The 24,434-nt window shown below is 41.7% G+C and overlaps 1 protein-coding gene across 2 annotated transcripts; it reads left to right on the top strand.

Annotated features, from left to right (window-relative positions):
- The first annotated feature begins 1,339 nt into the window (after positions 1-1,339).
- On the top strand, positions 1,340-11,385 carry UQCRB (ubiquinol-cytochrome c reductase binding protein). 2 transcript variants are annotated; one of them, XM_075582682.1, is made up of 4 exons: positions 1,340-1,476; positions 3,031-3,102; positions 10,476-10,642; positions 11,144-11,385. In XM_075582682.1, the coding sequence occupies exons 1-4, from the start codon at positions 1,458-1,460 to the stop codon at positions 11,219-11,221; spliced, it is 336 nt and encodes a 111-aa protein (XP_075438797.1). In that variant the 5' UTR covers positions 1,340-1,457; the 3' UTR covers positions 11,222-11,385. The 2 variants fall into 2 exon arrangements, with proteins under 2 accessions (XP_075438797.1, XP_075438798.1); XM_075582683.1 differs by having other exon boundaries at positions 1,395-1,508.
- The last annotated feature ends 13,049 nt before the right edge of the window (positions 11,386-24,434 follow it).

Raw genomic sequence — 24,434 nt, forward strand, 5'->3', positions numbered from 1 at the left:
GCGCGGAAGGGGCTGGCTGCCGGAAGGGGGAGGAGTGAAAGCGCTGATGAGGAGGGAAAGTATTGCTGAGAGGCGAGGGAGGAGCGAAGGCACTACTCAGAGAGCCGGAGTAATCTCCCCCAACAACATGAACCCGCCTCCGGCTTTTTTTTTTTCTCTCCAGCGCGAGCGGGGGACAAACAGCAGCGCGAGCGGGGGAAATTAAAAAAACAAACACGTGTGCTGCTTGGACCAATATTTACTCGCCCGGAGGTTAAATCCACTCGCCCCGGGCGTGTAAATGTATATGATTGTCGAACACTGTGTGTGTGTGTGTGTGTGTGTGTGTGTGTGTGTGTGTGTGTGTGTGTGTGTGTATATATATATATATATATATATATATATATATATATTTATCAAAGTTGCACAATGTTAATAAATAATTTATTCTCGCGTCTTTTTTAAAAAAAATTTTTTAATATTATATAATATACACACACACACACACACACATATATACACACACACAGGTTCCCCAGTGACACAAACACACAGACCACTTCAAAGTGACGCACACAGTTACCCAATCACACACACACTGACAGCTACCAAGTGACACACACAGTGATACCCGCCTCCCAAGCGTGCTTGCTGTCTCCTCTGCCAGGACAGCAAAAAGCTCCTGGTAGAGCGAGCGGCAGCAAGCAAGAGCGAGCAGCAGCACGAAAGTCTTTACTATGTCCCAGGCCTAAGAACTAAACTATAGCCATCTGTTTTCCCACGTGATTCTAAAACCAGTTGCCGTCCTTTAACCATTATGCACCTTTTAAAGCAGCAACTTCTCCATTTATACCTTCTTTTTTGCTTACATGCTGGAGGGGCTTATGGGACGGCTGGAGCTTAACCAAACTCCTTTTAGCTCAGGGGGGACCCTCCAGTTTCCAAAATACTTACCGGTGAAGTTACCGATGTTACTTCCTGGTTTTAACAAGATTTAAATCGGCATTCTACAATGTGGTGGCTATGTTGCTTCCCTGTGGAGGGAGATTTAAAATCAGTAACTTCACAAATAAGTATCTATTTTTAATATGAAAGTACTGACTTATGGTAGTGATGAGACCTAATGAACGTGTATAGACGATCTGTATAAAACTCCCCCTAGCTGTAAAGTTAGGGCAAAAGTGGAGCAAAAACGTGTACTACGTTAACCAAAGAAAAATACATCAATGTAAATGCAGTTTGAGATTGACTCCAGATCAGGGACATGTCTCCCAGATTTATACTTTTTTTTTTTGTAAGTAAAACTTTATGTACAACCAATATTCTCAATGAACATTTCCTCGCCTGCGCATTACTTCTGGCCATTACGTTCCTTCCCCCCATTTCCGCCCTCACTGTGCGTGATGACGTCGTTGTCTTTTACGTGAAAGCAGATTAACACGCTTCCCCTTCCAGACTTCAGCAGAGGCCCGGGCAACATGGCGGCAAGAGCACCGGGTAAGGACGAGGAAAGGTGTCGCACCGGCGGGGTAAATAACATGACAGGAGTCTTTGGTATTGTAACGTACTAGCTGCCTGTATGTGGGAGCCGGCCCTGCCTTGTATATTATATTGTGGGAGCTGGCCCTGCCTGGTATATTGTGAGTCTTCCTGTGTTATCCCGTGTCCTCCCGGTGACCCCGGAGACTGGAGGCCGCATATCACAGGATAGAGACTGCAGTGCAGCGCCCCGGGGATTAGTTACACGGTCACCTCTACTGCCACCTGTGTGTGCTCTTCGATTCCCCCCAGGCAGAGGTCACTATATGTGTGGTTACTTTTCGGGGTGCAGTACATGTTATCCAGTGCTACACAGAAAGGTAGCTGCCCTTCCTCTCTCCTCTCAGTGTATGTGACCTGAGATCAGTTACAGCGTGTCAGTAACTAGTTTAATTAATGGTAGTGTGTGTATACTATATATATATCTATCTATATATATATATATATATATATCATGCACACGTGTGTGTGTGTTATTAATTGGTCTACATATAAAAGTATGAGGCACAAGGTCAAACTCGGGGAGCACTGCCTGGCCCTTTGATCATGCTGCCTGGGTATAGTTCATTTTAATGCCTGCCTCCTCTTTATCTTGTCCTGGCACTGTAGTCCCAGGGATGAAGAGCAAATATGCTTTTGAGATAATTTTCTATCTGTTAAGGTTGTCTTTCTTGTGCCTTTTTAAAAAAAATGTTTTGCAGCGTACACTTTTTAAAAAAAATCATATTAAAGTAATACACAACTCCTAGAAGGCTTTAACTAGAATAATTCCATTCCCGTGGACCCTTTTGTGTTCACAGCTGTTTGTATTTATCCTTGTGATTAATATGCAATCTACTTGTTTGCTCTATCAAGCCTTTAGTGCTTCCTGTTGGACAGGTACATTTAAAATAAACAATGCATGTGGCGATTCCAGTACAGAAAATTAGCATTTGTAGCAAAAATGAGATTTATATAATTTTTTTTTAATTTTTTTTTAATTTTTTTTTTTTATAAACGTTGATGCATCTTATTCATGATCTTTGTAAGGCTGCGGCCCCGCTGGCGCAGAGCGTGCTCATGCTTGAGCTGTGACGTCACCAGCTCTCCAAGCATGAGCGCCGGGTGTCCTGGCTACTTTGCAGGGGGGGGGGGGAGCATTGGGGGCTTTTTGAGCGTGCATCAAACTCATTTTTTGTCTCGCCAAGCTTGGGAGAGCGTGCGTGCGTGCCCGCGTGAGCGGGGATGGGACAATTTGAATTGCTGAAACTAAAGTCGGCAAGCTCCACGCGCTCAGCGCTAGCATGGCCGCAGTCTAACTGACTGCTGCCCTTGTTACACCACCCTTTTTATTTATTTATTTTGTGGGGGTTGTTTATACACTTAAGATGTAAACTTGCAAAGCTATAGAACACTATTTAAAATAAATAATACAATAACAAGTTAATGATGGTTTGTTTGGAGGATAGGCCTACAATAGGATTGAAAAAACAGAGCACTAACTGTATGTTAATAAAATATTTTCTGTTCTAGTTGCAGCATCAGGCCGTTTTCTGGAAGGTATACGCAAGTGGTATTATGGGGCTGCTGGATTCAACAAACTTGGTACGTTCAAATGAACCTCCACTTGTACAACTGCTGAGACTTCATGTTCACTTTCACACACCAAAGTTCCATCTCCAATCCTTTGTCACAAATTTGGAAGCGTCTGGAAATATGTATTGTAATAAAAAGCACATTTTCAAACTCGTAGTGAACCCTTCAGGTGCAGACAGGCCTCCAGTGCATCAGTTTGTGGTATCCACTGGGCTTTGACCACTGCAGTGTGGACTAATTGAAGAGTTACAACAGGCTACTCCTCTAGGAGCACACTAGGCCTGCTCTTCAGAAAGGGTGTGAGCCTCCCAGTTGCTTGGGGGCTCGGAGGGATGTGAAACACATGATTGTAGGAGGAGGAAGGGGAAGGGGGGCTTCTGTTTGGAGCCGTCCCATGTTTTGGAGACTGAGGGAGTGACTCTAATTTCAAGTTTAGTGGGTGACATCCCCCTCTGAATTACACCAGAGAGATTGTGAATAGTGATGGGGGGGAGTATAGCGTGATTCTCCTTCCACTGCAGAATCCAGAGACCCAGGAAAAGAAAATTATGCCTCCTATATAGTGTACTATGCCTTTTATATAACAATGCTGCAAAGGGATCCACTTCAATCTGCATTGTTTTTGTCATGTGAATAATGTAAACTGTTGTATCCCCAAAACATGATAGCCATGCTTTCATTGAGATAGATATAGATATTTAAATAAATTAAAAAAACAGAGCGAAAAGTCCCAAAGCAAGCACTCAGATTACAAACATATACACACATTTATTAAAGACGACAAAGTAAAAAAGTCAGTTTAAAAACACAGGACCTATAAAGAACCTTGGACTATCCCTCAGACTACATACCTGGAAACCCTAGCTAGGTAAATATGCAAAGCTGCAAATGAAAAGAGCAATAGTATGACCTCTAAGTAGACGATACAGAGTTCCTCTATAGAGTCGCGACCGGCCGGTCTATGATCACTCCGTGTAATAATGTGTAGTACAAAGATGGGGGGGGGGAAATCTGCCACAATTGAGATGACAATTACTGGACTACTATACTGGTGTATCCAACACAGAACACTCCCAAAGTAAACCCTTAGCCTAAAAGGATAAGGGGGTAGTAAAGTAAAGAACACGTGTACGTCATAATGGGTATTAAACGCTCCATCAAAATACAGGGCTAATCAGACTATCCCCTAGGTTTAAATTTAAATGCCGGGGGATTGCGTGAGGCCTCTGCAACTTGTCAAATGACGCTGCAGTGTCACATGTCACGTTGCCGTAGCAACGTGACGCCGCTTGTCATTTGACGCTGAAGATAAGGTGAGGAGGGGGGAGATCAGGCAGGTTGGTGCAGGGGGAAAAATGTGCGCACCCCTACCCTAGAGCATAGGGTCTGCAAAAGGAGAGGGGGAACACAATTAACATGAGTCTGGCCCAGGTGAGAAATGGAAACAGAAATAAACTGCCCGTTGCTTTCTTAATACAGTGCCACAGCACCACCCAGTGGTGAAAAATATAACAAGCAAATGCAAGAAAGGGAAAATATGCAATATAAATAAGGTAACAACAATAAAATATATATAATCAAAGGACCACTCAACCTTAAGAGGAAAAAGCCACAATCCTCTAGAGAACAGAAAACGCAAGGGATGAGGGAGTGTGTCCTAGATTTGACCAATGGTGTTCTGCAGCAGCTTCAGATGATGAACTGCCTGGTAGCCAAGCTAGAGCTGGTGGGGAAGAAAAACGGGAAGGGGGGGGGGGGGGGGGAAGGAGACAAAGAAGGGGCTGATGGTGTAGTAATATAAAACACCTTTAATAAATGACACATAAAAAAGCCCCCCTGAGGGCGTACTCACACTCTGTACTGCCACTCAGGGCACATAAGGGTATTTTTACAGCCAATGCTGTCCGGTGTACGTCTCTGGTAGTCTGACGGTCCCCACAAGCGGCCACTGGGGTTCTCGTGCAGCTTGACTGGAGTCGGCGTCTGGCGTCACGATCAACCGGGAACGGATTGCCTCCTCCTCTTCCACTCAACGCGTTTCGCCAGATAGGGTTAACTTGCTTCAAAAGGAGTGTAGCCCACTACACTCCTGACGAAGCAAGTTAACCCTATCTTGCAAAACGCATTGAGTGGAAGAGGAGGAGGCAATCCGTTCCCGGTTGATCGTGACGCCAGACGCCGACTCCAGTCAAGCTGCACGAGAACCCCAGCGGCCGCATGTGGGGACCGTCAGAGACGGAGGAGACGCACACCGGACAGCATTGGCTGTAAAGATACCCTTATGTGCCCTGAGTGGCAGTACAGAGTGTGAGTACGCCCTCAGGGGGGCTTTTTTATGTGTTTTTTATGTGTCATTTATTAAAGGTGTTTTATATTGCTACAACATCAGCCCCTTCTTTGTCTCCTCCCCCTCCCTCCTTTCCCGTTTTTCTTCCCCACCAGCTCTAGCTTGGCTACCAGGCAGTTCATCTTCTGAAGCTGCTGCAGAACACCATTGGTAAAATCTAGGCCACACTCCCTCATCCCTTGCGTTTCCAGGTGAGAAATGTCCAGGATACAGCGCATAAGATGATAGTTGTGGGAAGCTGTAATAATGGTAAATCGTCCCTCTAAGAGAAATCCAAAGTGTGTCATAAATACTGGAAAAAAAGAGATGATACTCTGCATGAATCCCAGACAACAGCACAGAAGAGCAACAGCAGCAGGGAAGCCTGCAGGATGATCAGCGCATCCGATGTTGTCGCATGTAAGTCGTCCTATGAAGAAGCGAGGGAGGAGCTCCAGCATAGCACCCCGACGTATGTTTCGCCTATATATTTCTTCTGGGAGTGGTATTGTCATGGAGCAGAGGCGTGGCTTTTAAAGGTTGAACCCTGATGACGCAATGCATCTCCTAAACATGTTCCGCGTATGATAACAGATGAACGTGATGGCGATTAGCCATCAAAATCAGTAATACGATCCTACGGCTGAGCAAAATTATATAATTAAAAACACAGCAAGGGATGGGGGGGGAGACAAAAGTAAACACCTCTACACAGTACCCAGAGATATTTGTTCAATCGCAAATGCTGATCATAATGGACAGTCAGACCCATGTTTAAGTAAAAAAAAAAATGCCTGAATACTGATGAGATCTTTTTAAAGGATCCCATATCACATGCAATGTTGATGATCCTTGTGTGTTCTAGGACACAAAATCTGACCTTCATTGTTGTCATACTAACATAGATAAGTTGACAAGGGCAGGGAGATGATAAACCTCCCCTTTGGATTTGCAGTTGAGGAATTGTAAACATTTTGAAACTGCGGTTTCCGATGCGTTTTTGAAGGTCTATCATGTATCTGCAGGCTGAGCACTGCACATTTAAAAAAAAAAAACATTTCCTATCATGGTTAGACAGGAATGTGGTGGTCACTTGGGGAACATAATGACTATCGACTAAGATTCAGAGATGATCTGCTGGTAAGACTAACCTTGTCGTTGCCCCCTCCCCCCCCCCCCTCCAGGTACTGCTTTTAGATCAAATCTGTTATGGCCACATCCCCAATGTTTCTGGAGGATGTTACTGAGGTTACCACTGATTGTTGTAGGCGCCAATAAACCTATTTTTATTACCCCCTCCCCCCCAAATTTGGGATTTTGTCCGACATTCTCTATCTTGATTCAAATTATGCTGAAAACCTCGTTCCACAGATTTCTTGCGGTAACCCCTACTGCGAAATCTATTTTTGAGCCCTACTGCTCCACCAACGAATATGTCCATAGTGGAACAATTCCGTCTAGGGCGCAAAAATTAGTTGTTAGGTATATCTTTTAATGTGATATGTTGGGTGGGAACTGGTGGCATGTATGACCATGTTTGTGGATGTGTCCTTACGATGAATCTGTATGGACACATCAACATGCATCAATCATAATTCTGGGGTCCAAATAGTCCACATATGAGGCACTATAGTGAAATGTAAGTTTAATATTTAGGGCATTGTGGTTGCAGATATCGACAAACCATTCCAAATCAACAGCATAGCCCTGCCAGAGTAGAAGTATGTCGTTGATGTACCTCAACCACAAAAATATCTGCCCAGTCAATTCCAAGTCGGCCTCAAAAATACCACCTCCCTCTCCCACCATCCCAGGAAAAGATGAGCATAGGAGAGTGCGCAGGTGGCTCCGATCGCCGTTCCCCTTGTCTGTAAAAAAAATGTAAAAAAAAAAAGATTTTTTTTTTTTTTTAAACAAAATAATTATGGGTAAGTAGAAAAGAAAGCAAAGCCATAGGAGCATTAATCAAATGAATACTCCTATTATTCATACATTTTATCTAGTAGCGAGCAAACCATCCTGGTGGTGGATGCACGTATACAATGACTGTCACATGTAGCCATAAGTGTATTACCATCTACTGTGATTTGGTCTAATCTGAAGAGCACATCCATAGTGTCTCTTAAGTAAGAAGAGGGTATTGGGGTCTGACTGTGGGATTTTCCATGTTAATGTAGACTGGGCGCTGTGCTATGTATATAATGCCCTGTACGTGTATCTGTACGTCTTTTGCTGTATTTTTAATTCTCATTCTACTCAGGCGTAGGATCATTTTACCGATGTTTGATTGCTGATCTGCATGTCCTCGCATTCACCTGCTGTTATATACAGACCGTGGTCACGTGAGGTGTCGCGGCATCAGTATTTGACCTTTTAAAAGTCACGCGGCGGCTCCATCACGATACCACGCCCTGGAAGAATCCCCTAGATAAACCGTATGTGGGGGTTCTCTGCCGGGACCCCTTCCTCGCCTCTTCATAGGACGACTTACCTGTGGATACATCCGATGCGCTGATCTTGCGAATCTCTGTACCGCGCGAAGGGCTGGCTTTCCTGCTGCTATAATGCTCTGCTTTTGCTATTGTCCAGGACTTGTGCTGCTATCATCTCTCTCGGTATTTGACAGGAGGGATTTCCTTTAGAGGGATAATTTATCATTATTCAGCTTCCCACTACTATAAGCTTATGCGTTTTTTTTTCCTGGACACCTCTCACCTGGGCCGGACTCATGTTCATTGTGCTCGCTGACCCCATGGTCTAGGGCAGGGGGATGCAAGATTTTTCAGGGGGGCGCAGCGGTCTTCCCCAAGGCATTTAAATTAAATGCCGGGGAATCGTGTGAGGCCTCTGCAATGTCCCTTACCTTGTCTTCGGCGACACATAGCCATGGCAATGCAATGGAACTTTGTGTTGTCTACAGAGGTCATACTATTGCTTCTTTCAACTTAAGCTTTGCACATATTTACGCAGCTATGGTTTTTAGATATTCTAGTCTGAGGGATAGTTAGAGGTTCTTTAGGGGTCATGTGCTTTTTAAACTCTTAATTTTTTTTTTTTCCAATTAATGTGTTTTATATTTTGGTCATCAGTGCTTGCTTCGGGATTTTTTTCCTTTGTGTTTTTGAGATTATTTTCATTATATAGCACCACCAGTAGCATTATTTATTTGCTTTCTATCTGTTTTTTGGGGGGACCAATTATTTAGTGATTTGATTGTTATTTTTTTTGTAAATGTACTTTTTCCCTTTCTGTGTCCTTTGATAGGAGCACCCATGTTGTTGTATACACTGTTACGGATGCATGACCAGCAAAGTCCAAGAGGGATCAGTTTTATGAAATACATTTTTAAAAAAATGCTGTCACTCATGGGGTCTTTAAGTGAAGAAACATAGCAATTTGTTAAGTAAAAAGATCAACATTTCGGTCCACTCTTAGACCTTTGTCAAGAGTGGACCAAAATGTTGATCTTTTTATTTAATAAACTGCTACATTGCTTCACTTAAAGACCCTGTGAGTGCCAGCATTCTTACAATGTATTTCCTGTTTGTGTAGCATTATGTAGAATGTTGGAAAGCATTTTTACTAGGATTTGCAAATTAGTTTCCCTATTTGTATCGTAAGATGTGTCATGATGATATGTGCATACCTAATGTATGTAGTTGATAAAACGAGAGAAACGGAAGCTTATTTATTTGATTTTAATTTATGTTAAATTTCCTTTATTTTTAACATTTTGAAGGAAAATGTGACCAGAAAACAATACAGGCATACCCCGCATTAACGTACCCAATGGGTCCAGAGCATGTATGTAAAGTGAAAATGTACTTAAAGTGAAGCACTACCTTTTTTCCACTTATTGATGCATGTACTGTACTGCAATCATCATATACGTGCATAACTGATGTAAATAACGCATTTGTAACAGGCTCTATAGTCTCTCCCCTTGCGCACAGCTTCGGTACAGGTAGGGAGCTGGTATTGCTGTTCAGGACGTGCTAACCGGCGCTTGCGTGAACTGCCGTTTGCCTATTGGGCGATATGTCCTTACTGGCGAGTGTACTTAAAGTGAGTGTCCTTAAACCGGGGTATGCCTGTAAACCACTAATACAACATGCAGGATTTGCCCCAAATGTCTCAAATGTATTCAGCACTGGAGGTTACAACCACTTGGCCCTGAAAGGGATAAAGTGTAGTGTGATATTCTTTATTTAAACACACACATTGGTTTATAAAAATATATGTGTGTGTGTGTGTGTGTGTGTGTGTGTGTGTGTGTGTGTGTGTGTGTGTCTCAATATCTCTGTACCTGTACCTTGCCTAGTACCAGATTGAAGTGTATAAATTGTCAGGCAATGTGACACTTGCCCTTTTTTCCATAAGATACTATTGTTTTGTAGTTTATAGAATAAATGTTTTGTGAGTCCTTTGTGAAAAAGTTTTGTATTGAGCAGTTTCAATAGTATTAGTTTTGTGGGACCAATCTTGCGAGTGATTGCTCGTTTCGTGCTTCGGTAGTTTGTTCAGTCCAGTAAATACAATTTTTTTAATTAACAAGAAGTTTATTTTTTAATACATTACATCTCATGTGACTGTGGTATATAATATATCCTATATAATAAAAAAAAAAACCAGGGTTACAAGTTCATGGATGCATTTAAATAGGATATAAAAAGCTAAAGACCCAGAGTCATTTTGCATAAATACTGCTCAGTGAGCTCGTAGCAATGCTAACTTTTTGAAGACTGGCCATACAATGCATTTAAATGTACAGTAAGGTTGTGTTGAAAAATGTTTTAACAGGCCGGCCATGGCTTTTGTACGTTGAAAGTAAAACGCGTGTATGTATATTATGCATGAACTTTTGTGCCCAGAAATAAAACTTCGACACTTTAATAAATTTGCCTTAAACCTCAGTGTGTACAGTAAAATCAAACAAAGTACACTACTTGTATTATACAAAACTACATCTTAGATATCAGTTGGGAAACACGTGTTGGTTCAATTGGTTAGTTTTCCTTTGTTACATATAGTAATACAACTGAATTACTTTTCATAGGTTTGATGCGAGATGACACAATCTATGAAGATGATGATGTGAAAGAGGCGATTAGGAGGCTGCCACCAAAGCTTTATCATGACAGAAACTTTCGCCTTAAGAGAGCTCTAGACCTTAGCGCCAAGCAGCAGATCCTCCCAAAAGGGCAGTGGACAAAATATGAAGAGGTACAGAGTGAGAGTTATTGATCACAGACTCTTGAAACTCTGATTTGACTTATTAGCAGATGTATATAACTTCAGATATCATTTATTTGCCTATTTTGGAACACTTGCTTTTAACCAACAAATATACTTTCTGCTACTTTATTTTTTATTTATTTTTTTATTCCATTACATGTTTAACTTCTCCATGATGTTCTTTCAAAGTAAAGTATTCTATTCCCTGCCACACCCTTACAGGACAATTTTCCTGTTGACTCCTATAAGCAAGGGAGATATCACTGGTGGAGATTGGCTTGTGGGCAGCTTCGTGTCAGTGGCCCTTTTTTTTTGTTCCCCTCCATACTGGAAATAGACAGATAAGGTGGCACTAGATCCTGCATCTGACACAGCAGAAGGAAGACCACCTGGTTTAAATAATTAAAAATAGAACTATAAGGGCATTGTGGGTGGCTCCTTTTTAAGCAATACAATGTTATTGGACTAATTGCATTTTTCTTCCAATAGGAAATATACTATCTGCAGCCATATTTGAAAGAAGTTACGCGTGAAAGAAAAGAGAGAGAGGAGTGGCAGAAGAAATGATCAGCTGCTTAAGCTATCATTTTCTTGTATTTGTCAAATATCTAAAATTAAAAACTGGTTGTAAACTACTTTGAAGTCTGTTCAAGTGATCATTGTTTGAGGCCGCTCATACAAATGTCCATTTCCGGAGCTGACCTACAAATAAACACTTAAAATGTACAGAACTTGGTTGTCATTACTTGCTAACGTGTGCACTTTTTGCTGTAGTTTTTCATGTCTTCGGTAGATTGTTTTAATATATAGTTCTAAATATAGCAGGGTTCAAACTGTTTTTTAGATGGATTAAATCTTCAATCGTTATCCGTCACAGAATATCAAAATTGGCACTTTGTATTTATTGTAATTTAATTAGAGGAGATTGAAGTGTACATGTATGCTGGAGTTCTCACTATCTTTTGAATATGCTTTCCCTCTTTTTTACTATTCTGACAATGTCTTATTAAAACCAGTAAGCAAACATAAATTCTAAGCTTTGTAGCCCTGTTGGTACCAAGGGGGCAATGTGGCATTAGTCAATTGGTTAATTTACTTATTCTTGTAGTCTTCCCATTATTTTGATGTTTATGCTTAAGTGTTGTTACTATTAGGGGCTTATTAACTAAACTGCAATAATGCACTATACGTGTCCTTTTAGTGCGATTATTGCATGTGTAACTTTTCACAAAACTTCGATAACGGGAATATCGCACTAAACCGGCTTTTTAACGAGCATATAACACTGGCTATAACAAATAGTGCGGTACCTGGAAAAATGCCCAAACGTGCATTTTTTGCCAGCAACTGCTATTCACTATACTCCGATATGCATATCGTACTATAAAAACTTGCATTCACCCAAATGGTGGCGAGATCAGAATTGCGATTTTGTATATCAAGGTTTCTTTTATTTTTACTGCATAGGATTGAAACCGGGGGTCTCCGGAGCGGAACTGCATATTTATTTCAGCTCCGGAGACCCCTGGATTCAATCCTATGTCATAAAATTACAGCCAGTTTCATTACCTTATTGGCTAACTGCTAAGATAATGGAGTTAAATAGCTGGCACTACTTAGTTGTTTGCAAGGGGTGGGTGAAGCTTGTTGCTCCAGGGTGCAGGTTTAGGCCTTGCGGGAGGGTTACAGTAGAAGTTAACCCCTTCATTACTGTTGTAATGAAGGGGTTAACCCCTCACACTACCCTCCTGCATGGCCTAAACAGCATCCTGGGGCAACTGCAAGCTTCAGCTACCCCCTGTACCACCACCACACCAGAATGGGTGAAAGTGCCATTAGCCAAAGATGACTAATGGCGCTTTTCCCCATTCAAAAAAAACCATTGCAGTGCAATACATAAAATGTAAAAAAAAATACAACCCCCCCCCCCCAACACATACTGTACAATAATAGGAATTTTGCCCATTATCCAGATCTGGATAATAGTGCATTTGACCATTAAAAATAAAATAGCCAACCAGCATACAGTAAATGAAACTTTCTACTTGCCCTTGGCAGGATGAAGGCTGCCATATCCTCATCACCGTCCTCCACGTCCTCTGTGGGCAGCAACATTACAATAAAAAACAAACTAATGGCCACTAACCCCTTAATCACCGCTATAGTTAATAAGGAGTTATCCCCACTACCCACCCAGGAGGCCTAACCACCTTCTCCTGGGCAACTATCCCCACCCAGCCCCTCTAACCATTGATTGTCACAATGGTAAACAATGCCCCTAATATGGGCATGGATTGCCACAATGACAATGAATGGGCAAGCTAAAAAAACACATACAAAATGCAATACATTACAATTAAATAAAAACATTTGCCAAAAAATGCATTTGTCACTGTGCTTATCTATACCCAGAAAGGGGCATAGATGAACAAATTGGCCGTCAATGGGCTACCTGAAAAGAAGAAAAAAATACAATAAAAAAGTAATGTATATTTTGTGTTAGGTTGGCCATTCATTGTCATTGTGGCAATCCATGCCCATATTGTGTGCATGGTTCACCACAGTCATGGCTTTATTGTCAAATGCTTGTTTTTATGTAAATGTCATGTTTTATTTTGTAGCTCTTTTTTAGCTTGCCCATTCTTCATGTCATCATGGCAATCCATGCCAATATCGGTGGCATGGTTTACCACTGTAACAATCAATGGGTAGATGGGGTGGGGGTTAACCCCTTAGTTAGTATAGCGGTTACTAACCTCCAAGGTGATTAAGTGGTTAGTGGCCAGTAGTTAGTTTTTTTTATTGTAATGTTGCTGCCCACGGAGAAAGAAGAGGACGGTCTTCATCCTGTCAGTGGTAAGTCCAACTTGAATTTACTTTATTGTTTAAGAAAGCCAAGTTCAAGAAAGAGCACTAAAAGAGAGTCTCTCTCTCTCTCTGGTATATCTCAATATAGTGGGGTATAACAAGATACTGGGTATATACAAAAATGGTATCCAATACTATTATCGCCTTTTTGTTTGGAGGAGAAAACCGGACCCATCAAAGGTTGTACTGTATTAATGACCTACCGAGCTTGCCAGAAAGCGTAAAAAAATATCCATTTGTTGTAGCTGGGACCGCAGGTCTCAACCGGTACCTCTCCTTGAAAATCGGTAAGACGCTTATGCTCCTTGCTTTTCATCATCTCCCCTTTACCTGGCAGTGCGCTCAATCAGCTGGTGCTGTAGTAGAACCCGTATGCGTCTCTCCGATCACGGGACAAAAAGGGATTGGCTGAGCCATAGCCCCAAGGAATGAAGAACTCACCAGGTAATGAAAAAAATGAAAACTATTTATTAATTACATATGAAAAAACACAGAACAAAAACAGATGGGTAATCACCTCCCACACGTTTTGCACCAAAAGTTGCTTTCTCAAGGAGCACCCCTTTCCCCTCCCGCCCCCCCCCCCCCCCCCACATATTTTAATTTACTTTATGCTGGCTGGGTAATGTTTTATTTTTTAATGGACAAACGCGGTATTATCTATTTCTAGATAATGGGTAAAAATGCCTATTATTGTACGTGCGTGCGTGCGCGCGTGTGCGTGCGGAGGGGGTAGTAGGGTTGTTGTATTTTTAAAGTTTATTGTATTTTAATGTTAATGGGTGTAGTTGGCCCAGGGTGGGTGGTTAAGCCTACGTGGTGGGAGGGGTTAACCCCATTAATTACCATTCCGGTTACCACCACTATGGTAAGGAAGGCGTTAACTCCTCCCGCAACCTACCTGGTAGGCATAACCACCCACCTTGGGCCAAATCCCCCCCATTCACCCACCCCCTGTATCCCCAATAAACCAGGAACTGTGGCTTTACCCCTTCATGGCCGCTAAGGTAATTAAGCTGTTTTAATATTAATTTTAATGAGTATTGAAGCAGGTGGTCTCCTGAGCTGAACTGCATTAATTTCAGCCTCAGGGACCCCTGCTTCCCAAGTCTGGGAACGCCTGTATCTTGGGAAGCAGGAGGTCCCCGAGGCTGAAATGAATGCGGTTCAGCTCAGGATAACCCCTGCTACAATACTCTGTTATTAAAATTAACATTAAATCTGCACGATCGCCTGTAAGAGCTGTGCAGGGAGATGCAGCTCTTTCCGTGCAGCTCTTCCAGGCTGCAGTTTAAGCAATCACAAGTCGTGCGATAAATATTGGGTAAAAACAAAGTAGTGCGATGTGCATTTTGTTTCTGAACTAGCAAAAAAATAGTGATTTTTCTTAGTGAATGCCGTTTTGACACATTTTTTTTAGTGCGGTAAGAAAATGCAAACCCGCTCGGCAATGCACTGAACTTGTAGTGTGAGTGTGAGTGTGTGTGTGTGTGTGTGTGTGTGTGTGTGTCGCGTGGCACCAAAAGTGTACTTTTTTTTTTGTTTGCTGCGAACTGAAATGCAAAGAAGAAAGCACAAACCTAAACGCTTGAGTGAATAATAAAGTGACCACTTATTTAGATAAATAAAGTGTTAGTGATACTCACCATTTGGGGAGAGATGCAGCTGGTAGAAGGGTGTTCCTCAAAACCGTTAATTAGGCACAACAAAAACTTCCAAAGCACAAACTCTCCTCCTAGGTAGAAAGGATGGCATAACACAAGTGAAAAAATATATGTAAAAGTGCACTCACATAGTGAAATTGAAATATAGTGTAATCAGAAATGTAGTCAGATTTATAACTGATCTGCGTGGTGGGTTGAGAGATCAGGAACTCCCCAGGATCGTACAATAAAAGAAAAACATATAGTACAGAACAGTTTTATAACACACACACACACACGATGAGCAGTGAGCCCATACAAACGCACATGCTTCATGATAAAAAAAAAAAAGTGCGATTTGACCACTCTGGGTCCATGATGCAGGCGTCCTGCTAGGCAAACAGCTGTAGAGGGTGGCCGGTAAACCTCTGCTATCCTCGGCTGTCCTCAGTCTTGCTGAGAGTCACTCTTCTGGGTTCCCCCGGTGGGTGACGTCACAGCGATGATGGGACCAATGGGAGCCTTTAATTCAGCTGCAGCTTCTCTGGTGCAGGCACAGCATGGCGCTCATAGTAGCACAGGATCACCCTACGCGTTTCGTTCTGCTCCGGGAACTTCTTCAGGGGTGCAGTAATGTTCCATGATGCACTGGTCTACAATAAATAGTCCACAAAGTCGCCTCACAATGCAAGGGGCTGCTCAAACATTCATTGACAGATAATTATATCATTGATAAAGAACAACATTGTATCATGAAAAATTACACCCAGACAATGTATTCTGGACATAATGAGGAGTATGGGAGATGGCTCCCATGTGTGTGCTCGAATAGTATACAGATTGCGTTGATATAATGATGGTATATTATAGATGGTGGGGACAGGAATGTAAAGTCTGTGAGGACCTATCGCCGTGTGGTGCAGGCATGGATAATAAATACATGAATTGTCCCAGTCACGTATAGATAGAGCAGAGTGCAGCCAGCATTGGAAAGTAAGGTGTCAGATATATATCTGAGTGTCTCTGCCTGGAGCCTAAATATATATATATATATATATATATATATATATATATATATATATATATATATATATATATATATATATATATCTCTTTTGAATAAAATGGTCTTTTAGTTTAACTCTTTGGCCAAAGTGTTGTAAGCCCTTGAGCCCCTCCAAGGCAGACCATGTATTAGTGTCTTTGGATGTAGCAATAAGCTCTGTCTGTGTTTCATGTTCTGTCTCTGGTTTTAAATATATATTGCCATGCTCAGTAGCACTCCTCTTGACACTTATACGCATATATATATGTGGTGGTTATTTTGGGGGTTCAATATGAGCTTATAGGGGTCCTGTATGTTTTGCAAATCTTAGATGAATCAGGTGCATCTGCTAGGGACTGACCGGCTCGCATTTTTATAGGGTTGAGGGTCCTATACCTAACATGCATAACCAATCCCGCCCGTGGGAACATTTCTCCCACCTATCCCCGACTTGCCAGTACTTTGCAAAGAGGGCAGAAGTTGCTTCCCGGTTTGAACAGAGCAGGCGCTAACCTCACACCTGAGCTCCTTAGCATACCGGGTCCAACTCCTTACCTGGCGACACTAAGTCTGGGGTTTGGCCACCAAGTGTGATGTACCCAAACTTTACAACGGTATCTGGCACTTACAATATCCCGCCCAACCTAACACCTAGGATCGCTGAGACTTTTCAACTCCGGCCTTCTCATAGACATTGAGGCACCAACTCTGCAGGGTGCCTCTGAAGTACGGAGATGAAAAATCTCTCAGCTCATGCACCCTTAACATATTTGCATGCTAAAGGATTTTTTCCTGGGCTGACAGAAAAAGTTTCCTGTCTTTACATTTTAAAACACCAGTACAGTACAGTTTATTAATAAAAGTATGTTCTGCTTATGGAACTATTATAAACCTTATATGTTTATAAGCTGCACTCCAAAAATTAGAGTGCTAGCTCACTCCTATCGCAAGTTAGGCACTTAATTGGATGGGGTTGAGATGTGGTCTGCGGTTTAACCTACTTCTCACGCCAATATGCGGTTCCCCTTCAAGTTAAGGAGCTAACAATGCGCTTCAGCTAAACCCCAAACCACTTATCCAATTGACCTTGCGGTTGAGAGGTCTAGGGCTTAGAAAGTGATTCCTATACTTCAAAGCGGCCACCCATACATAGACACGCTTCTTCAATCAGTGCTTAGTTTAGCGCTAGCAGCTCCCCCTTGTGTCGCAAATACAATTGGCACAGATTACATACATTTCTCTCACTGCAGCAATGAACTGAGCTGCAAAATGGGGACAATAAAGAGGGTGTGGGGGAAAACGTCAGTGTAGTGAACATACAGTTAACCCCTTCAGTCCCAATGCGATTTAGGGTTAATCAGCTAGGTATAATGCCTTTATTAGTGGCCTGATTAACCCCCTATCGCCACAATATGGCCCTCTATTACTGTAGCTCTCCGGCTGCACGTGGCCTTCTATTCCTGTAGCTCTCCGGCTGCATGTGGCCCTCTATTCCTGTAGCTCTCCGGCTGCATGTGGCCCTCTATTCCTGTAGCTCTCTGCCTGCATGTGGCCCTCTATTCCTGTAGCTCTCCAGTTGCATGTGGTCATCTATTCCTGTAGCTCTCCGGCTGCATGTGGCTCTCTATTCCTGTAGCTCTCCGGCTGCATGTGGCTCTGTATTCCTGTAGCTCTCCGGCTGCATGTGGCCCTCTATTCCTGTAGCTCTCCAGCTGCATGTGACCCTCTATTCCTGTAGCTCTCTGCCTGCGGCCACTGAAGATGTGCAAATCTGTCAAATAGATTCCCAATATTTTAAGTGTTGTTTTTTTCACCCCACGTTCAATTCCCTGTGAACGTTTTGCCACATTCGCAAGCTCTTAGCAAGATATCGCTAGACCGTGAGCGAAAGATGGGTGTGCCCCCTTTTTACAGTCTCAGCATTAGGTGAATTTTGCACATTAGCATATTAAACAAAATTGACATAATGCTTGGCGAAGAGCTTGCAAACTTTTTTTGGAAACTCCAATCAAGGCAAGTCTTGGATGCTTGGTGTACTCATGCACAGTTTTGCACACCTCTAGGGGCAACCCTCTACCCCTCTTTAACTTCATCTGCTCTCCCCCCCCCCTTCTCTCTCATCTCTACCTACTGTACGTGGTAGAGGATGAAGGCCTCATACATACTTTGCAACAGAAGGCATTTTGCTCATGCTATTTAGGCTGCCAGAAACAATTTTATATGCATTTCTCTTCAGAGCAAGAAAGATATGTTGAAAAAAATAAATGTTAATCATAGATCATTTTCTAGAATGTCTGACAGGAAACACCTCGTGTAGTTTAGGTCATGGAACAACTCTTATGAAAGCTGACAAGAAACCCTAAAAATCTCAAACAGATCTTTTTCTGAAGATAGCTAGGTTTCTCAAGTCCCTGATTGCAGGTGGAAGTTGTAGAACAAAACACATGTTGATATTGTATCCAGGGAGAATTTAAGAAACATTAAGCTATAACATTTATCTTCAAGTGACTTTAATCCATTGCAATGATTGCTTGGCAAAAGCTCCCAGTGATGGATATTTTTCCAATACAGTGTGTGTGTGTGTATATATAAGAGAGAAGTGCGTGTAACATAGCGTAATTCAGTATATAAAATGTCATTCTACAACTAAAGCCTCTAAATAGGCACAGTCACAAGTGAAGTGAGGAACTTTGCATTTGAGAGAGAAAATCTCACGACAGAATGCTGGTAGTAGATTCTTGTTGTCTTACAATGTAACTGGCACCATTATCCTGCTGGATCTGCTGCAATACACTGTTGGAACCCGAGTGTAAGGTCTTTCAATCCGGATGTACTGTAATGGCCCACAGCAGGCAGAAATGAAAGACTGGCAAATAGTTACTAGTATTCAGAATGTAGCAAACAATTGCACAGTTCCTCCTCAGAGCTCAATGACTCACTACCGTGCTGCCATAGCACGCAACACAGTCCCTATGCATTTTGTCACAGTCCATGTGACTTCATCAGGGATACCCCAGTGTTTATTTATTTATTTATAAAATGTTTTACCAGGAAGTAATATATTGAGAGTTACCTCTCGTTTTCAAGTATGTCCTGGACATAGTTAATATGACAAATAATACATGGTTACATAAATGAACATGGTATACATTATATACAAGACATTGCATGCACAGTTAGAGAAGATGTATATTATAGGCTTATGTAACAGTTACAGACCAGATTAAAATGTGAGACAGCCTTAGTTTTGAAAGAACTTAAACTGGTGGTGGATGTGTGTTTGCTACATTGTGGAAACTAGTAATTATTTGCCAGTCTTTCATTTGTGCCTGCTGTGGGCCACTACATCTGGGTTGAAAGATTGTTCGATCAGGTGCCAGCAGCGTGTTGCAACTGATCAAACAGAATAAATGGTGCCTGTTACATTGTGAGATGACCGGTATTTACTACTATCATTCTATCGTGAGATTTTCTCTCTCAAATGCGCATTTACGCACTTCACTTATGAGTGTGCCTATTTAGAGGTTTTAATTGTATAATTAAATTTTATATACTGAATTATGCTCTGTGGCATGCGCTTCTCTCTTCTACTTATAGATCTTCTTTGGATGTGGTTCATCCCCTTGGAAGCTGCGGACACTGCAACTGCTTAAAATTACACTGGACATTTGTTTAACAATTTTTAGACACTTTTCTACTACAAGGACTTTTCATTATTGGTTTGATTTTTTCCCCACATGATTCAATGCACATTTCACTATCATTAGTGTATTTATTTGTGTGTGTTTTTTTTTCACATCAACACATTTTATATTTGTATGGTTCACTCCTTTAGTATCACACTACCACTTTGATATGGCTATATCTTATTAACACTATTTTATGTGTGTGCACGCATATAATTATTATTTTATTTTAATAAAAGCACAGAATTAAGAACCGGTGATATTTCATGGTAGCACTTGATATAGCCACTAAAAAAAATGAATAATCAAAATTCATGTAATTTAATAATCTCATATATATTGCAATTTGAAATAGTTTGTTGTCTGGAGCTGAAATTGTTTCATGAAAAAGTATAAGGGAAATAACTCCTGATCTTGGAGCATTAAACACAAGGATTAGCATTACAAAGTGTGGTTCCATTTAATGATACACATTACAGTTGAAATATTTTAAAACCATGGTCATAAAATGTGTTTTCCTCTTTTTTTAAACATTGGTAGAGATTCATGTGCAGGTTGAAATAGAATGTATTACTTTTTTTTAATAGTTTCAAAGTAGAACGTAATTCTTTTTATTTTTATGTAACCGTCCCTGCCCAGCTCCTAAGGCATTTACATCAAATGTTTCTTCACTTGGCTTGCTCAATGTTGATTACCTTATCAGGGTACTGGATTCGGGCAGGCTGTGCGTTGGTATGCAATGATAGGTGCCAGGAACTTTATTCATACAAGCAGCATCTTTATTGATGACGATCGATAGTCTCATTTACATGGTACACATGACTTCATGTATAATATCATCAATATTTTCTGTATGTGCTGTCTGTATCCTCTTCCCTATCTGCCCCCTATCTCGGCCCACTAGCAAGGTGTTAAGGATTGACTAACTCCAGTGCTCCATCTCCTTTGGGCCCCTGGCAGGCCTTGTACTACTCTTTCTTTGTCTGTGGTCAGTACCCCCGTCTCGGTTACTGAATGCCATCACATGGCTTTCTGGGTGAGAGTCAGCTATGGGGGCTGGTCCAGCTATGCCTCGGGGCTGCGACCTGGGGAGCACCTTCTTGGCATAGGCTGCCTCTCAGTGAACCTGTAGAGTTGTGTGGAGCCATTTCTAGGAACACTATCAAAACAGGGCACTTGGCCTTGACTAGAAAACAAAGGGAATCCTTACCCTATCCTAGACATATCTACACTATAAATGTATTTACAATATCCACAGTCAGATCCCTCCTTTTCATGGCCTCCAGGATACTGACCTTCTAGAAGACTCTCCTCTCTCTCTCTCTCTCTATACATATATGTATCCTGCAATGACATCACTATCTCTAAGCAGAAGAAGGCGGAGCTATGATTATGCCTAGTCACACAGCATCATGTAACGGGATAGGGACGTTACTCTGTGGGCCCACACAGTTAACCCCTTAAGGCCATAGTAATCCCAAAGGGGGTTACACTAATAAAAAAAAGTACTTTTGAATAATTTTGGAATTTAAGATGAATCTGTAACCTGAAGATAAGAGCATGTATAGCCATGGCTGGTCCAGCTATCTCTCTACCTTCCCTGTCACGTAAGTTCTAATAAGATATAGACAGTGACAGGCTATCCTATGGGGTTTTCCCCCTCATGCTTACTTCCTGAGTGACTGGAGTGGAGATGACACAGGAATCTGTGATAGCCAATGGTGGTACAGATACTGTACCCTCTTAGAGCTACAGGAAGGAAGTGCCTAAATTATAGATTGAAGTTCAGCCCCTTAGCGGTGAGACCTTCAGTTGGTTTCCAGCCTGCCCCTGCATGAGGTAGGAGAGTGTTGGAGACGTCTCCTCCCGGCTGGGAGGGAGGCATGTGCTCAGCCTCATGGGCTGAGGGCAACAAGCTACTCTAGCCAGGCCTCAATATTACCCGCAGGCTAGTGCCATCCAGAAGCCAGGGATCTATACTATCAACTGAAGCATACGCTGTAATGACACCGGCAGTGGCTGCTACAATAAAGATCATCCTCATTTATACTTCTGGCTCGGCGGCAGCCTGGGACAGAGGTATTGGGGGTAAAGGTTGTCATGATTGGACTGCCAATCACTGTCTGGAGGCGCTGGCACCAAGAGGAGAAGAACCAGCGGATTCCCCAAAAGGCTGTCCTGTGCCCCCACACTTTCGCATGCAACTCATCTCTCCTGTTCCCTCACAGGTAACCAGCACTACATCAGCCGTAGCCTACCCAAGTTCTCCCAGGGGGGGGGGGGGAGGAGGAAACATGTACTACACATGTCCCAGTTCTTCTCTCTTACTTTTTCTTGTCCAGTTTGCTAGCAAGTGTTCAGACATGGAGTAGATGTGTGTAAAGCTCGGTACCTTATTTGGGTGGAGAAAACAAATGATGATCACCCTCCGTGTTGGCACTTATCCCAGAGATTCTCAATCTTGACCTTATTGAGGACCGCTTACATGATACTAAATGTTGGGAGGGCCAACATACTCACACAGTTGGAAAGAACAATGTATTTATTTTATGCTGTAATGTATTTCTACTATGAAATAAATGATCCTTACTGCAGGAGACAGCTGAGTGCTTTCTGGGAGCACCAATACAATTTCTGTGGGCCACAGTATGATATCTTTGGCCTTATTGAATATCCTGTGAAGCAGCCTTCACTGTGTTTAAGATTATTTTAGTTCCATTCATTTTAATAGAGCTGAACTCTTCTCTGACACTGGGAAGTAGCTTTACAGCACATTAAATATGGGCCTTGAAGTTCATGTTGTAAATGAACACACAGAAAAATGTTCAAACTTTTAAAAGGACTTCATACTAACAAAAAAAACACCCACAAAAACACCCTACAAAGTACTAAGTATACAAAAAGTTCTGTCTGTCTCAAAGTTCCACTAATATGTTTGGAGTTCTAAACCAAATTCAACCCTGTAGTAGTAAGTACAGTAAAAAAAAAAAAAAAAGTCCAAAAATACATGTTGCCTATTGTACTATGCAGAATTGATCATTGCAAAACAATCCGAAATTTACACAATTAAGTAATAAGTGGACAACTTAGAGTAAATAAATGATAATTTTGCTGTTATGAAGGAATTGTATAATCTTTATTAATTTTATTTTTAGTGCTTTACAGAAATGAGCAGCGGTGGGTGCAATCGAGTTCAGATTTCTTTAAACCTTTTCACGAGACTGAAAAAAACACACAGTTTGTGCTGATATTCTTGGTAGCTTAAAAGCAAGACTAATCAGGTATTGCCTTGTGGAAGTATTTCCTAAACTACCTAGTACGAGCTGTAATTCTCTTTTTTTATTCTTGGCTACTGTACATTAATAAAACTTTGTTTAAAGAAGCACGTGTCTACCATAGTTTCCCTTATGCATAAGACTGGGCAAAATAGCAGCAGATCTTTAAAAAAAGAAAAACCTTTGGCATATATCTTTATTATGTGTAGTAATTTACACCACTGATACATTCTGCATACACTGTCTCAATTGGGGTAAATAGAACATAGTAGAAATCTGTGCCTGACTACATGAAAAATCAGTTCTTAAATGCAGGAAAAAAATACCACCTATTGGATTTAATGTTATTTTAAATTAAGAAATATCACATAAACCAATGAGAGCATATAGCAATATAATTGCTCTTCTTCCCATGCAGCCTGGGGCGCCAAGCAAGATTCATCATTTTAAACTCTTGATCTTTATGTCTTGTCCTGTGCCTGTCAATTGTAGGGGGCTTGGATGTTGTGACATAATCAAACCTGCTGTCTTTTTGCTGGCTCAGGGAAGCAACCCACTGTTCTTATCGAGGAGAAACATCCAATAATACCAATACCTACTCAAGCCAGTAGGTGATCAGCAGATAATGGAACCCCCCCGAGGCTTGGATTATAAGAAGATCCTACTCTGAATGGGGTTAAAACTATAAACCATGCCAGAGTGAAGTGGTGTTACTAGCTCGGTTGAGAGCCATAAAAGAAGATAGGTCACGGCGATTATTTCTTAATTAGGTCAAATCAGCAACGCCTCTTACAATGCGACTCTGAATTAAGCCGCTCAGTATGGAAACCAGCCCTCTACTCTTCGAATGCAACCGAGCAATGCACACACACTGATGGCAGTGCTATTTGTCAAAAGCTCCATTCTGCAAATCTGGTGCACAAAATAGTAACAGGTCTATCAAAGAGAAAAACAAAGTTCAATTGAAAATAATGGGATTGTTCATGTAAACATGTGGGGCTCCTGTTAGCACCCGATTAGCAGCTGAGCGACTGACAAATGCTTAGAAACTGGATCTTCAAACTAATTTGAAACATTGACACATACATTACATGAACGGTGTTCAACTCTAGTCCTCGTGAGACCCTCCAACAGGTCAGGTTAAGGATATCCCAGCTTTAGCACGGGTGGCTCAATCAGGGGCTCAGTTGAAGAGCCTGCTTCAGCACAGGTGGCTCACTTATTGAGCCACCTGTGCTGAAGCAGGGATATCTTGAAAACCCG

Source organism: Ascaphus truei, chromosome 2 (genome assembly GCF_040206685.1).
Source record: "Ascaphus truei isolate aAscTru1 chromosome 2, aAscTru1.hap1, whole genome shotgun sequence".
In the NCBI taxonomy this organism is placed as follows: domain Eukaryota; kingdom Metazoa; phylum Chordata; class Amphibia; order Anura; family Ascaphidae; genus Ascaphus; species Ascaphus truei.